Source organism: Mastomys coucha, unplaced genomic scaffold, assembly GCF_008632895.1.
Source record: "Mastomys coucha isolate ucsf_1 unplaced genomic scaffold, UCSF_Mcou_1 pScaffold22, whole genome shotgun sequence".
Classification (NCBI taxonomy): domain Eukaryota; kingdom Metazoa; phylum Chordata; class Mammalia; order Rodentia; family Muridae; genus Mastomys; species Mastomys coucha.
The window spans coordinates 208871098-208886686 of NW_022196905.1; the positions used below are offsets into that span (position 1 = coordinate 208871098).

Genomic DNA, 15589 nt, shown 5'->3' on the forward strand with positions numbered 1-15589 from the left:
ACCCTTTCCTCTCCAACTTGCTTCTTGGTCATGATGTTGTGCAGGAATAGAAACCCTGACTAAGACAGCAGACATGTCCAGGTATGGAGGATGGGTTCTGAATCCTCTCAGAAAGGACAGTGCTTAGGCACACAATGTCATACCCAAGGCAATAGATGCTCTTCCCTTGAGTCCTCTGAATTTAGGACAGCTGCAATGGAGTTGAGTGTGGGAGGTGCATTTGCTGCGCATGAGGGCTTGGTTCCACCTCCAACAAAGGACAAAACTACAAACAAGTGGCTGGAGAGATGGCATGGTGGAGTGCCACCTATGGTTTTAGAAACTTGGGGCTGAAAAGTAAGAATTTCCTAGGTAAACCAGTGGAGACCCTGAAACCAAGCCACCAAGTCAGTCTAACCCTAGAGTGGTAGCTCATACCTTAACCCTGGGTGAGATTAGGGGAACAGCAGCCACAAGATAAGATAAGCCCAGGATACAGTTAAATTCTGTTAAATTTAGTCAACGAAAACCTATCAGTAAAACCTGTCGAAATTTATATGGATTTCAACTTAGTCAAGAGTCAACTAACCTATGGAAAAGCAAAAAGCCTTCCCTTCCCTGGAGCACAGGGGTTGGGTCAGGCTTTCCTTTATTGGTTTATTCATATTTCACTGTGTAACCCTTACTGGCATGTAACTTGGGAGTGTTCTCCCACCTTAGCCTTCCAAATGCTGTGATGACAGGTGTAAGCCACCATGTCCAGTTGGTTTCTGCCTTTTAAGGTCTTGGGGAATAAAGGGACATCTGGGTACAGGAGCAAGCCTGTCTAGGGGCTGTGTGCTAAAACTGTAGGGTTGAACACCCTTCACAGAGGGTCCAAACCAAATATTGTATCAAAATAGGGCCACAGGATAAAACTATGGCTCAGTTGGCAGAATGCTAGCCTAGCAGCACCAGGTAAATGGCACAATGGCACATGTCTGTCATCCCAGTACTAGGGTGGTGGAGGCAAAAGAATCAGAGTTCAAGGTCACCCATGAACAAGAGATACTGTCTCAAAAAACAAAAGCTCTAAACACTGCCCCTTCAAATCAAAATCCCAAAGCCAAACTCTAAAAGCCTGGCACTTGGAGGCTGAGGTGTGACACCAGAGTCTTCAAAAGAAGCAAAAACAACAAAAAAGCAGTTAATATCCAGCCAAAACCAAACAGAAAAAGAGGCTGTGGACCAGCTTTCTACCAGGCTGAGTTGAAAAAGAGGCGATGCCTCTGCCTCTGGGCTGCAGTCTACGGGAGAGGGGATGCAGGCAGGGCTGAGGGTGGGAAATGGAAAGTCTGAGGGAGTAGTGGTCCTAAAGGAAGAGATCAGCAAACAGACTTCTCACAGATCTCAGTTTGCACTTCTCGATTAAAAGGCCACTAAAACCAGGCAACGCCACCATGTTTATGAAAACAAACCAACCAACCCTCTCAATAGATGGCATGCCTTCCTTCACTCAGAGTGTCATCTGTGGCTTAAGGGCTCATATAGGGCTACAGTTAGCCTGGCTCAGGGCTGGCTCTTAGTAACTCCTGGGCTATAATACCTTTGTGTGCTAGCCCCTCGGGGATTCCACCCCACCCCAATCTTTAGCTACTGGACTACTGGACACTGTGGCAACTGTGCTGGGGTCATGGAGGTGGAATCTCAACACTGACTATGGAGTCTGTCATGGCCCTGTCCTGAGCTCTTGCATGCCTGAGATATGGACACTAAAAGCACTCTAACATCAGGACAGATGGCAAGTCAACAGGTCCTTGTTTGAACTGCCTTATGTACAAAACGACAAAATGCCCTAGAAGCAAAAAAAAAAAAAAAGCTTAAATAAATAGGCAAGGCTGTGCTGCAGGTCCCTGGGACCCAAAGGGCTAGAGGAAGACAGAAGGGCTGGGAGCACCTGGCCATGGGCAGTGCTGCCACATGGCTCAGTAAGGATGTCCATGAAGGCCTTGGAGCTTCATCCCTTCAGTCACAGATGCCAAAGCTCTGAGAAGTGATCTTCACACTGCCTAGTGAGCACCTGCCTAGATACAACGAGCCGGCAGGAACCACTGCCCTGCACCCCTCCTCACTGTCACCCTCAGGGCAGCTCTCAAGACACGAGGAGCTGACCTGATCCCATAACTGTCCTCCATGGGAAAGCCACATAGCTGCCAGGACGGAAACCCCCTCATTCAGGTCCGATGGGACCCCTGCCTAGTGCTTAGGCAGGGTCAAGAGGCGATGCTGAGTGTGAGCAAGGAGCTTCTTAAGGGCACACGAAGTCTCAGCCTCATCAACTGCACATGCACACCTCTTTGCAAGCTCCTCCCCTGCACTGGGTCACCTGGGAGGACCACTCAGGTTAAGAAGTCCCTGAGGAACAGCAGGCTGAGGAAAGTGAGAACTGCTGCTCTCCCCTCGGCTTGCCCTGGGCTGGAAGCTGCTTCGTGCAGTTGCACTTAGGTTTGGTTGAGCACTCAGATGGTGGCCCCCCACACACTGTCATCCTGTTCTTCTCAGGTGACACCCAGACACAGGTGAGGCCATCGGTCCCTTCAACAGATGGCACTGAGTCCTGGATCAGGTGCAATTGGCTGTCACCCTCAGAGGCAGATGATGGCTCCAGCACTCTTGGAACTTAGCTCTGGACAATGGTGAGGGACTGGTGGGCACCCTGGTGGTTTTGTTCCCAGAGAGTTCCAGTGTTGGGTCCAAGTTGGGGACACAGGCCTCACAGAAGGCTGGCCAGGCTGGTGTTGGGTCCATTCTGAGCTTGGAACTGCACAGGGGGTGGGCCATCTGTCCACTGTCGGGAGAAGACACATGAGTAAACCCCTGCACACCTGAGGAGCCAGAGCCCCTCATCCCTAGGTCTGCTTTGCCACCCTTTATACCGTAATGAGATTGTGCTCTGGGAGGCTGCAAGCCTCAATGTGGTCCTGCAGCAGCTGCTGTGAGAAGTTCTGGTGCATCTGTGCGGCCTCATGGGCATCCATGGCGTTCCCACATGCCTTGTTTAGGTCTGAGGATGGGACAGGTGTCACTGTCTAGTTCATCCCCTGGGTGGCCAAACTCATACCAACCCAGGGGAGACAGGAGTTACCCTCAGAGATCCAAACCCATCTGAGACTCGGGGATCACCCACCAAGCCCTGCAGCAGGAATGCAGGCCCCACCTGTCACAGTTCTTAAAATCCCCCTGAAAGCTAGGTGCAGTGACTTGGCAGACAAAAGAATGTAAGTCTGTGACTTCAAGACCAGTCTTGTCTACCCAGAATTCCAAGCCAGCTAGACCTTGTTTCCAATAAATAAACAAACAAAAATAAAATCCCCCTGGAGACACCCCTGCTTGTATGCTGCCAGGGCCCTCCAAGCATGCTTGGCAGCCTTGTTCACTCTCACCTCTCAGGAGAGCAGATGACCACAGCTGTACAGACATGTCTGGGATCTTGCTGGCCAGCTGCATGGCAGGTACCACCATGTTGTTACTCTCCTGCCAATCAAAAGCTAAGAATTAACAGTGAGGCCACACAAAAGTATCTATCTTTGACTCCATCTCCCATTTTATGTTCTGTTGCTCCTGGACAAACTTTTTTTTTTTTTTTTTTTTTTGGTTTTTCGAGACAGGGTTTCTCTGTATAGCCCTGGCTGTCCTGGAACTCACTCTGTAGACCAGGTTGGCCTCGAACTCAGAAATCCACCTGCCTCTCCCTCCCACATGCTGGGATTAAAGGCGTGCACCACCACTACCCAGCACCTGGACAAACTTTTATCACACCGTCAGAGACTACCTAAAATGGTTCTCTAAAGTACTCTTGTCCACCTTGGAAAAAACAAACTGAGCATCCTTGCCCTCCTCTGCACACAAGGCAATGAATGGGCCATACATGCCTCTTGCCAGCTAGAGAAAGAGACAGCTCTGGCCCAACAATTAGAAATGATTAAAATTACACATTCACGCAGATGTCCTGAAGCTCCTGGAGTAGCAGCCTGTGCCAAGGGCATGGACGGAGTTTGGAAGATTCACTCCTTTGAACTGGCTTCTGTGGGCTACTGTGGGGATGGGTGTCCAGGCCTGTGACTACCTCTAAATAGATTTAGGCTACTGTGGGGATGGGGTGTCCAGGCCTGTGACTACCTCTAAATAGATTTAGGCTACAGTGGGATGGGGGTGTCCAGGCCTGTGACTACCTCTAAATAGATTTAGGCTACTGTGGGGATGGGGTGTCCAGGCCTGTGACTACCTCTAAATAGATGTAGATTCTGTGTGTGCCAAGCTGCTGACCTAGAAGCTCGGTGTTCTCAGGATGAGGCTAGGGGAGTCCTGGAGAGCAGCTTCCTGATTCTGACCTCACACCAAGGAGCCCAGGTAGTTCTGAAGTTCCAAACCATGCCCCACTGAACTGGTCTACCTCCCCAGACTGTAGGCCTGGGTTTGGGCACTTTCTGTGACAGAGGTTGAGAGTACTCACTGCTCTTCCAGAATACTCAACTTCAGATTTTAGTAACCACTTGGCAGCTCATAATTGTCTAATTCCTGAACCTGGGAATCTGACCCCGTTTCTGACCCCTGTGGACACCAGGCACACACATGGTGCATATGCATACATGCAGGTAAAACATTCACACACATAAAATAAGTAAATTGAGAAATGAACAAATAACAAAAATTTAAAAGCCTCAACCCAGATTCCAGTTCTAGGCACAGGTCAATGGAAGAACAACCTAACCAAATACTCAGCTGGGTTAGTCAGATCTTAACCTCCAACAGCCACAACCAAACTGAGTAGAGTTCCCCTCAGACGTCATAACATACTGGGCAGGAAGACCTGCTCCCAATTCCAGACCTAAGGAGGGGCTGGAAGTATGGCTGGCTCTATAGATGCCTGGATAGGATCTGACCCTCGTCTGACCAGCCCTCTGCTGGCCATGTGGCTCTGGCTGCTGCAATATTTCTCACCCATATGGGTATGGCTCACCCAAATGTCTCTGCTGCTCACCACCAGGCTCACTTTGACTGCCCTGACCTCACAGGCCTTGCTATCTCTCTAGTCGGGTTAACACAAGCAAAGGGAGTATTTTACAGAAAGCCATGGAGTGGGAAACATTGCTGGACAAGCAGACTTCTGGCCCACATTGCTACTCTAAGTGCTCTGAAGCACGCCACACTAGAGTCCCATAGGGTAACCACCAGTCTTGCCCAATGTGCAAGCAGCTGCCCAATCAGCAGGCCACAATACTGGGAACACTAAGGCCACTCCCTGCTCTCCATGGCTAAGCTATCCTCACTACATTTTACAATAATTTGAAGTAAAATAGTCTTGTAAAGTCACATGGTTGATGGTGCCACAGACACAGGAGGGTTTGGTGTTGTCAGTCTCATCTAAGGTTCTGAGACAGTCCCATGGGGCCATGGATTCCCAAGGGATGGCATGCTGAGAAGTCTATAGGAACATGGCAGGAGGTGCTGTCTCTTAGTTGCGAGGCTTGTGAGCCTGATATACATATCCTGGAAGGGAATCCCAGGACCCCATGCCTTCCACACCCTGGATTCCAGGACAGGAAAGGCCATGCTCCATGGTGGTACTCCTCAGCCCATGCACCAGCTATGTAGGAACTCACCCTGTGATTTCCTAGCACATAGAAGATGTGACCCAGCAGCACGAGGGAGCAGGCTGTGAGGCGATTCAGGTCCTCTGCATTCGACATCTTTAGAGTTTCTCGAAGAAATCGCCTACGAGAGGAAACAGATGCTGACACCCCGCAGGTATCAGTCATAGAGAAGCAGAGGTAGTCTGAGGAAGGAGAGGCTATCATACATGGTGCCCTGATCCAAACTTACTTGGCTTCGTTGTAGCGGCCCTGGAAGAAGGAGAAGAGCCCTCGCACGTAGAAGGCTGCTGCTCGGAGGCAGTGTGAGCTGCAGGGAAGCAGAGTCACAGTTGGGTGCAGGATAAAAGTTTCCCAAAGGCAGGCCCTGCAGACTGTCTAAAGGGTGAGGTGCAAGCAGTGTTGAGTATGTATGGAGGTCTGGGGCCCACAGGAGCATAGACCACCCCAGAGCAATGGGGGAGCGGAATGTCTGTGTTGGACACAGATGGCTTACCTGACCGGGAAGCTGTGGTCTGGGTTTATCCTCTCAAGCAAACTGTACAGCTAGTGGAGAAACATCAGTCAGGACTCCATTTAGAGGAAGCCAGGCCCTGAACATGCTACAGAGAATAGGGCTTCTTCCACTCCATGGAAAGACTATTACAGCATGCGGCATGCCTGTTCTGAACAGCCTCAAGATGGAGTGTTCATCTGAGGGAACCATGTAGGAGACAGGGGCAGAGTGGGGACACTGGGACACATAGTATTCTTGTGATCCAAGAGTCCTGCTTCAGCTCCCTGACAGCCAGGGTAGCAGAGGTTGGGCTTCCTGCTTCTCCCAGCCCAGACCTCGAAAGTTGGCCATAGTTTGTGTAGACAAGAGATTTTGGCAGCCAGGGCTAGAATGAGGGTCTCCAGGGTGGGACATCCTAGGGTAAGAGAAGAATCTAACTTTTGCGGCGCTGGCTAGGAAGCCCGGATAAAAGCACTTGGCTTATGAGGACAGCCTTGTGAGGATGGCCAACCTTCCCATATAAGACTTTCCCCATCTGATTTGGGGCTGAGGAGTGGTTCTGTGGCAGAATGCTTGGCAGCAGGCAAAAGCCCCAAGTTGGATGCAAACTCCACAATTTGTTTTTGTCCTTTTGAGACAGAGTATCTGTGTAGCCCTCACCATTCTGGAATTTGCTCTGTGGACCAGGATGACCTTGAACCCAGAGATCCACCTGCCTCTGCCTCCTGAGTGCTTGGATTAAAGGCATGCACCATGACCACCCTATGACTTTTTTTGTTTAAGTACAATGTGGGATCAATAAAGGTTGAGTGGCTCAGGATGGGACAGAGGCCACATGGATGCAGGAATGTTGTCCCAGTCCTGCCCTCACAAAACACTAAACATCTGGGCTTTTCTAAGGTCTATGGGTGCCTAGGACACCCGTAGCCCCTACACAAGAGATGGAGAAGGATACCGAACATGAAGCATGTCACCTACTACCTCTTGGTGTCTATTTCCTTCCCGTATATACACACTCGCAAGGTTGGTCACGATGAAGGCCCACAACTCCTGGTGGTTGGTGAGCTGGAATGAAAGATGGGGCATTTAGGAGGCCAGCCTGGCCACTGTCACATCCTGTTGGGGCCTGACTAGACCCAGAGCTGCACAAGGGCTCCTTTCAGGCTCAATCAGCTCACTCCAAACCCAAGCACAAAGTGGAGCTAGCTCCTCCTCCACTGGCAGTGGCAGGGTGGAGCTAGCTATTCTGATCCTGCCAATAACCAACAGTGGATAATGACAAGACTTGGTCTCTATACAGTCCAGACTGGCTTGAAGTTCTCTATTCTTCTGGCTCAGGGTCCTAACAGCTGGGATGACAGACTTGTAACCACCCTGGCTTGTTTTTGCTTTGTAGTCCAACAGATGTACAGTGAGGCCCTGAAGCACATGGGGCATGGTCTCCCCACTGAACCACTGATTATGGAAAGTGAGATGGTCAAGAGGAACAAACCTCCAGGTGTGGTAGTGGAGGCTGATCATCCCAGCACTTGGGAAGGAAGCTGAGGCAAGATAAAAAAAAAACAAAACAAAACAACAAACTTCTTTTTCAAGACAGTGTTTGTTGGGCTAGAGAGGTGGCTCAGCAGTTTAGAGCACTAACTGCTCTTCCAGAGGTCCTGAGTTCAATTCCCAGCAACCACATGGTGGCTCACAACCATCTGACGCCCTCTTCTGGTGTGTCTGAAGACAGCTACAGCATACTCATATACCTAAAATAAATAAATCTTTTTTTTTCTGTATAGACCTGGCTGCCCTCTTGTCTCTGAACTCCATATATAGACTAGGCTAGCTTCAAACTTACAGAGATCCACACATCTCTCCCTCCCAAATGTTGGAATTTGTTATACCATCACACCTGGCCAGGCAAGATCAGAATTTAAGGCCCGCCTGTGCAACTGAGATATCCTGTCTTAAAAACCATAGGCAGCTAAAAAACACCAAAAAAAAAAAAAACAAAAACAAAAAACAAAAAAAAAAAAAAAAAAAAAAAAAAAAAAAAAAAAAAAAACCAAACAAACAAAAAAAAAAACCATAGGCAGGAGCTGCAGCTGGGCAATACAGTACTTGCCTGGCATGTGTGGAATTTTGGGTTCAGTTTCCTTAGAAAAGCCAGATGTTTGGGAGAGGAAGAAGATATGAGAGTCTAAGCGGCCTGGGCCCTCTGACTCCAGCTCCCTACAGTCATGGGCCAGTACACAAAAGCCGAGGGTTCCCTTCCCTGACCTGAGCTGCATTAGCATTGGGGTGTTGGCTGTGAACAGGAGGACAAGGTTGGTGTCTGTCTTAGCAACTGCCTTTCCATGTATTGTCCAGGAGGACTCCCCTCAGCACATGACTTAAGCATTGTGCTGCTGAGCCAAAGCCACATACAGAAGGTAAGAACATGCGGTTCCTGGGACACTGCAGCAGGAGGGCCTGGGGTCTAGGGAGATAAGAGTGGAGCTAGAGGAGTGGGCAGCCAGTTGATTCTTCACATAGCAGCCACAGACAAGTAGCAACCAAAGAGGGGAACTCCTATCCCACAGTCAGAGGGATACTCCAGCCACCTTGCTCACAGAACATAACATACTCTATAAAATCTCTACTGGGGTCTCCCTGGGGAATAGGTCACTAGCCTCTCTTTCCTGCAAGGACACTGAGGCCAAGGTAGGGACATCCTTCCCTGGTCCTGAGTTGAGCTGTCCCTAGAAGCATCTGTGCCACTCTGGAAGAAATGGACCAGTTTCTTAGGAACTAGTAGGTCAGTTGTCTAAGTGTGGATGACTTGTTGGGGACCTCGCCTCCCTGAGGTGAAACCTGTCCTCTGTCCCTGAGCATCTATCACCAGGACTTAGGATAAGGGCACATCCCAGTCACTGTACATCCACACAATGTGACTCTACCAAACCCCAGAACCCAGCATGACTCCAAGAGCACCACAAACTAACCTAGTCTGAGAATGTCCTAGAACTTACCAGGTGTCAAAATGGCTACCCAGTGTCCCTGTACTCATGATACATATGTCCTTTCTTCATATCTTTCCAGGGTAGCCAAGAACTCTTCACCCTAGCCACCTCCCACCTCAACAGGAACTGTGTCACTGCTGTGGCCACTGCCAGGCTAACTGTAGTAGATATGGGCTCAAAGTCTATAGCTCTTGGCAGCAGACCTAAGCCAGTCTCCATCGTTTTTATGTGGCAGCCAACCTTACACTGTATTGTTACTCAGGAAGCCAGCCTTACCCGAAGGGCTGTGGTAAACTGGGCTTCAGCATTGTCCATGCAGTTCACGGAGACACAGTACAGGCCCTGAAAGGACAGGGATACATGTAGGGCTCAGGTCAGAACCAGGGCAGCTGACACAGTGACCGTAGGCAAGCATAATTTGTACCTGGGCCCTAGGATGAGCTTCAAGCTATTGTAAAGGACCCCTCCCCACAACAGAACAGAGTTCATGCTTGGATGCTGCCTGGGTAGTGTCACAGGGTTATTTACTGGGACATCCAGATCCCTTGAGGGTGGATCACATCCTTTGCTAGGTATGTGCTGGATTTTGGCAAGAGTGGGGCCCCAGTGCCTGGGACATACTCACCAGCAGTGTGTGCAACTGGGCAGCATGGTTGGAGAAGAGCCTAGGGGATTGCTGGCACAGCTGGCAGACCTGGGAGATCTGAGGAGAGAACCAAGGTAACTGCCTGTCCTGGAACCTGGCACTGGGGTGCAGCCCCAAGGCTGAAGACATGCTCCCATCAACTTGGCAAACTGGGGTCAAAGTCCTGGCAGGAGGAGCCACCACATGGAAGAGGACGTCCCTAATCTCCTTTCTCCTTGCACATGCTGACCTACGACCCAGCTTCAGGTTATAAAAGACTCCCCAATGTTCTCAGGAAGGTGTACATTTTGGTGACATGGGTCCCAGGTCATATCCCAATGTTCCCTGAGCATACAAGTTTTAGGGAACCAGACTATTGGCTTTACATTGGATTCTACAGCCCAGGTTAGAGCAGTGAGCAGTGACAGTGAGGTCACTGTACCCTCCCCTCTTGACACCTGTTCCCCCACCCAGACCAGCTACCACATCTCAGTCTCTGTGCTTCCTACCTCCTGTAGTGCAGTGGCCTTGTGGCCTGTGACAAGCCGGCACATGATGATGTGTTCCAGAAGGATCACTTGGAAGGATGACAGGATAGGGCTACAATCCAGCACTGGGGACAGGAGGCAGGGGTAAATATTCAGGCACAGTACCACCAGGTCCCGCCCACATCATCCCTGCTGTAGCCTCTCCCCATCTAGACAAGGACATAAGTGAAAACCAATGCCACTGTGAAGGATCCCAAAGCTAAGAAATCTCCAGTAAGCCAGGGTGTGGTGGCACACGCCTTTAATCCCAGTACTTGGGAGGCAGAGGCAGGCGGATTTCTGAGTTAGAGGCCAGCCTGGTCTGCTCCAGGACCAGGACAGCCAGGGCTATACAGAGAAACCCTGTCTCAAAAAAACAAAACAGAAAACAAACAAAAAAGAAGTCTCCAGTGGATAAGGCTCAGGTAAGCAGGAGCTTAGCACGCACACGTCAGGTCCTGGCTTGAATGCCAAACACAAAAAACTCCAGGATGAGCACTGCGCTACACACAGGTCATCTCTACAGAGGCTGGGTAGGTTCTTCAGGATGTCTTCAACTGTGCATGCCTGAGTGGGACAGACCCCAAGCCATGGGGGGCTCAGGCAGTTCTTGGCAGCCCTGCATAGACCTCCTTGGGTGAGGAAAAAGTTGTTGCCCAACCCAGCTTGAGGAAAAGAAAAGCACAGTTCCACAGCTCAGAGAGATTTAGAGGAATGCATGAAATACAGTGTGTGGCTAGAACCCTACAATCTGGAGGATTCATAGTGCGTAGGTGAGGGCTAGGTTCTGACCCTGACCTCCCTGAACATGCAATGTCCTAATATCAGGTAGCACTTACTCTTAAGCTTCTCCAACTGCATGAGCGCCTTGTCTGTGTACTTCTGTGCCTTCTCCAAGTAACCAGCCTGCATTGAATGCATCACTGTGACCTGCAAGGAGAGCAGGTGGTGGTCACGAGGCCCTCTCCCAGCCCAGGCCCAGGGTGGCAGGACTCACCAGGTAGACGAGCACGCACATGTGCTCCTTGGGCAGCCAGTGGAAGAGGTCAGCAGGGTTGCTGGGTAGGATTTCATCATCATGTAGCGTGGAGATGGTCTGTATGCACTGCTGCAGCTGCTTCAGGCATGGCTTGACGCTCTTCACCTGTGGTATGCATGCCTCAACATCGAACCCCAGGAGGCCTGGCAACCTTGCCCAGCTCCTGTATGGGAACTTTCTCTCCTATTGCAGGAGCTCTTCTCCTCAGGTCTTAGCCTCCCAGAAGCCAGGCTTCAAGGAGGCAAGAAGTAGTTGCTTCCCACAAACAGAAACCCTGTTACCACTGTGGCTTCTGCCAACCCTCCTGACATCCTAAGCCTCTCGGGGATAGCATTCAGGGACAACTAAAAGCTGCAACATTCTTACATGCTTTATGAGGAGCTGGGCCCAATGGGAACACCAGGAAAGGCCTTACTAACAACAGGTTCACTAAGCATTTCTTGGGTCCCCACAACACTGGCCTAGCACCTCACAGGGATATATGTACATCCAGTGGGCCCATCATACGAACAGGAAAGGGCAAAGGTAGGCAAGGTAGCTCCCATTACTCATAGGCTGAGACCATCATATAAACACAAGCATCAGGTCTTCACAGCTACACAGCCATACCAGGGTCCCCACCAATCCTCACAAAGCTGCTGTAAGCTGGGAAAGGGGAGTGTGCAGCATGCTACTCTGCTTCATCTTCATGGCTACCATGAACTTCCTCCAGAGGCCTCCAACCATGTGTGCACTCAATGAATGTGAGGCCGTAAGTTCTTCCTCAAATGAGGACAGGCCCTCCAGGACAAAACTGCTCTGGGAGCACCCTCTACCCTTGGGGCTATGTCATATAGTATGAAGGAGCCGCCAACAGTGCTAGAGCAGGACCCCTGCACATACGTTTGTGCACTCACAAACATGCACCAAGAGCATGTCGTGAGTAAACCCTCCCCACAGACCCCGAGTGACAACACACCTGCCCAGCATCCAGGTAGTGGGTCACCTGCAGCACCAGGAAGAAGACACGTAGTGACTCCTTCTGGATGGGGTTGCCTTGCCAGTTCTCCACAATCTGCCCACACAGTGTGAGCAGTGGGTGCACCTCTTGCAGTTTGCGTTCCATCAGCAGCAGCTAAAGGGGAGTGAGATGGGTGGGGCATCACTGTTATCAGTCCAACAGCCGAGGACCCCCCCCCCCACCCCTGGAGAGCAAAGCTGGGTGCAATGAGGTCAGGTGTGGCAGCACTTGCCTTTAACCCCAGCACTTGGGAGGCAGAGGCAGGCAGATCTCTATGAGTCTGAGCCCATCCTGGTCAACATAAAGAGTTCAAGAACAACCAGGACTACATTGAGAGACCTTATCTCAAACAATCAAAGTTGGAAACAACAAAGAAACTAGGGTACAGGTGGCTCCATAGCAGGCTTTCTCAATAGCACATCTACCACCTGAAACCTCAGAGCTCCATATGAAGCCCATCAGGGCACAGCCCCTGCTCTTGAGAATACACTGGGTAGCAAAGCCCCTGCAGGTGGCCTCATGCCCGCAACACGGCTGCACACACCCAGCCTTGACTTACCATCCCCTTGCTGAGCAGGAATAATGCCCTGGAAAAGACACAAGATATCAGGTTTGTAAGGCACCAGGGTAATATGGTTGCCCCTCAGGGAGATGTGCTTTATTTATAGGGTATTTTAGAGTGCTGCATTTTGTTCTGATCTGTTTACATCTGGAGGGGGTCAGATGCTGGAATTGATCTTAGGGTCTTACACATGCAAGACAGCACTCTGCACTGCACTATACTCCCATCTTAACTCTGAACTTTAGCCTGGTCTATATATGGAGTTCTAGGACAGCCAGAGCTACATAATAGAGAGATCTTGTCTAAAAAAACAAAATGAAACAAAACACCTTTTGTTTATGTCTATACATGTGTGCCCACCTGCATCCAGCTGCCCCCAGGGAGGTGAGAGGGGCGATCAGGAACTGGAGTTAAAGGGGATTGTGACTCCTGAGGTAGGTGCTAACAAGTGAATCTGAGTTCCAAGGTGTGAGAGAGAAGGGAGTGCTCTTAACTACTGACCCACCCTTTCAACCTTCAACTTGGAATCTTCCATTATCTACCAGATGTGCCCCCTGCACTCTGGCTTCAGTAGCTCCTGTTTTACATGATGCAGATACACTTGTGAGCATCACAAAAGAATAGAGTAGAAGATGGCACCCTCAAGTCACTTTAATGTTCCAACACAGCTCCAACACAGCAGAGGTGGGTCTGGCAGAGGATAGAGGAAGCAGGGACTGTCTTGGGTTGTCACCACCTCACCTGTGCACTTGGCTGTGCCCACCTCATGTCCTTCTCAGAATTAAGGGCATAGACTTATAAATGGGCAGTTAGTGCTCTCCCTTCTCTGTCAGCATGGTTTCTGTGGCCCCTCTCAAACCCCACTCCATGGACTTTCCCAAGTAGATCTATGTACATGCTGAAACCAAGGACAGAAGCTCCTACGGCAGGGGAGGGTGGTCTCTCATACCAATGCCAGCCCACTGCACGTAGGTGGATGGACACTGAATCACACTTAGTTGTTGAGGAGGCAGCACCTGTGCAATAAAGCCTGTGGCTGGACAAACCCTACCAATGCTTTCTATTTCAAGAGATTTGGAAGTATGTGGAAGTATAAGCCTGTCACCCCAGCTCTTAGGAGGCTGAGGCAAGAGGATTAAAGGAAGTAGCTGGGGTCATCTTGGCTATAGTGACAGCCTATCTAAAAATACCAGAGAGAGAAACTGCCAGTACTAGCTCTACCAATGAGACTGCCCTTGCCTTCCCAGCTAGAGTTCGCATGACATGAACTGACTGGTCACCTGCTAAGATTGACTCTGCATGAGTCACGACACCACAGGCCACCATCATACACTAAAGTGCCATGTTTAGGATCAGAACTAGGACAGCCAAGCTCCTTACAAGTTGGAGAGCAGGAGGAAAGAGGTGGGCAAAGCCTACCTTGTATATTCAGATCCCACGACTCGGGCATACTCAGCCCCTACGCCCAGGAGGTCACAGGCAGATACCAGGTCTTTCTCCAGTGTGTGCAGTTGCTGAAGAGGAGAAAATGCAATGACTCTGGCTGCCAATGCCAGTCCTTAGAACTTGCCTCAGTGTCTATGTCTATCAGCACAATTATTGCAATGCTGGGTTGGAGTTCAAGCGCCAAGGCAGCCAACAGCATTAACTGCTCTGGGTATAAACTAAGCCATGCCTTGTACTCTGTCACTTTCGCTTACTGGTACACAGAGCCAGCAGCAGCCTAAGCTCTGAGGCAGACCCAGTGCATACCAGGTAGGCTACTAGAAAGGGCTCCCTCAGAGCAGTAGTCTAAGGATGACTGGAAAACAGAAAAGAACCCACATCTGATTTTGGTCCCTAGAAGGAATGCTTCCACGTAGACACTCCCTTGCACAGGGTGCCATCAACTCAGAAAGCTGGGGAGGGCAGGGAGCTGCCCAGTCCACTTCCTCAGCTGCACATGGGAGCCTGAAAGGAGTCTATGTGAACACAAGAGCATAATGGAGGGGCCTCGGGGAAAGGCCTTAAAGTTCAGCATCTATGGCTGTGAGGGATAGGGTGCATCATAGGAGACAGGGGACATGACAGATGGCTAGGTTAAGGGCATGTGAATATTATTAGAGTCATCCAGGTGTCCCCAAGAAAGAGGTGCAGATAGGATGTAGGAAAGAAGAACTGACTGACAGTGGAATGACCTGTCCCTCAATGGTACCCCGGAGGCCCCGAGGAGAGCCTGGAACTTGAGTTCATGTCCCAAGGTCTCGCTCACTCCTGTACTCACAGCAAGCTGGAAGAGCAGGCGGCAGTGCCAGTACGGCGTCTGCTGTGAGATCTGGATGGCTTTCCGCAGCAGCGGTTTTGCTGCGTCCACAGAGTTCTGAAAGGAACAGTTTCAAGTTCAGGGAGGAGGAGGATATTCTTGTTCACTCTCCAGGATGAGATGGGGAATTCTAGTACAGTGTATTTGCTGCTCGGGAAGAGTTCTTCCTGCTAGGTGTGGTGGCACATCTGACTTATCAATGTTTGGGAGTCTGAGGCAGGACAGCCTGTGAGGTTAAGACCAGTCTAAGCTACAGGGTGGCATTGCTTAAAAGAAAAAAAAAATTTGTTTGTTTTTTAATGTAGAATAATAAAAATCAGGTGTGGTGATGCATGCCTTTTATTCAACTATCAGGAAGCAGAGCAGATCTCTAAGAGTTTGAGGCCAGCCTGGTCTACAGAGTCCCAGGATTGCCAGGCCTACATAGAAAGAGCCTGTCTCG

The 15589-nt window shown here is 50.2% G+C and overlaps 1 protein-coding gene across 3 annotated transcripts in view; it reads right to left on the bottom strand.

Annotated features, from left to right (window-relative positions):
- Positions 1-569: 569 nt before the first annotated feature.
- Mau2 (MAU2 sister chromatid cohesion factor) overlaps positions 570-15589 on the bottom strand; it is a 26076-nt gene continuing 11056 nt past the window's right edge. The window contains exons 4-19 of one of the 3 annotated variants that reach the window (XM_031340060.1): positions 15109-15204; positions 14265-14359; positions 12843-12870; positions 12242-12397; positions 11242-11388; positions 11084-11174; positions 10227-10330; positions 9718-9795; positions 9369-9434; positions 7087-7170; positions 6106-6155; positions 5842-5919; positions 5622-5733; positions 3402-3492; positions 2895-3022; positions 570-2806 (exon numbers count right to left, since the gene is read on the bottom strand). In XM_031340060.1, the coding sequence (XP_031195920.1) occupies positions 2732-2806; positions 2895-3022; positions 3402-3492; positions 5622-5733; positions 5842-5919; positions 6106-6155; positions 7087-7170; positions 9369-9434; positions 9718-9795; positions 10227-10330; positions 11084-11174; positions 11242-11388; positions 12242-12397; positions 12843-12870; positions 14265-14359; positions 15109-15204 (1479 nt within the window). In that variant the 3' untranslated portion in view covers positions 570-2731. Of the gene's footprint in view, positions 2807-2894; positions 3023-3401; positions 3493-5621; positions 5734-5841; positions 5920-6105; positions 6156-7083; positions 7171-9368; positions 9435-9717; positions 9796-10226; positions 10331-11083; positions 11175-11241; positions 11389-12241; positions 12398-12842; positions 12871-14264; positions 14360-15108; positions 15205-15589 lie in introns of all 3 variants that reach the window. The other 2 variants (XM_031340059.1, XM_031340061.1) reach the window with 2 other exon arrangements.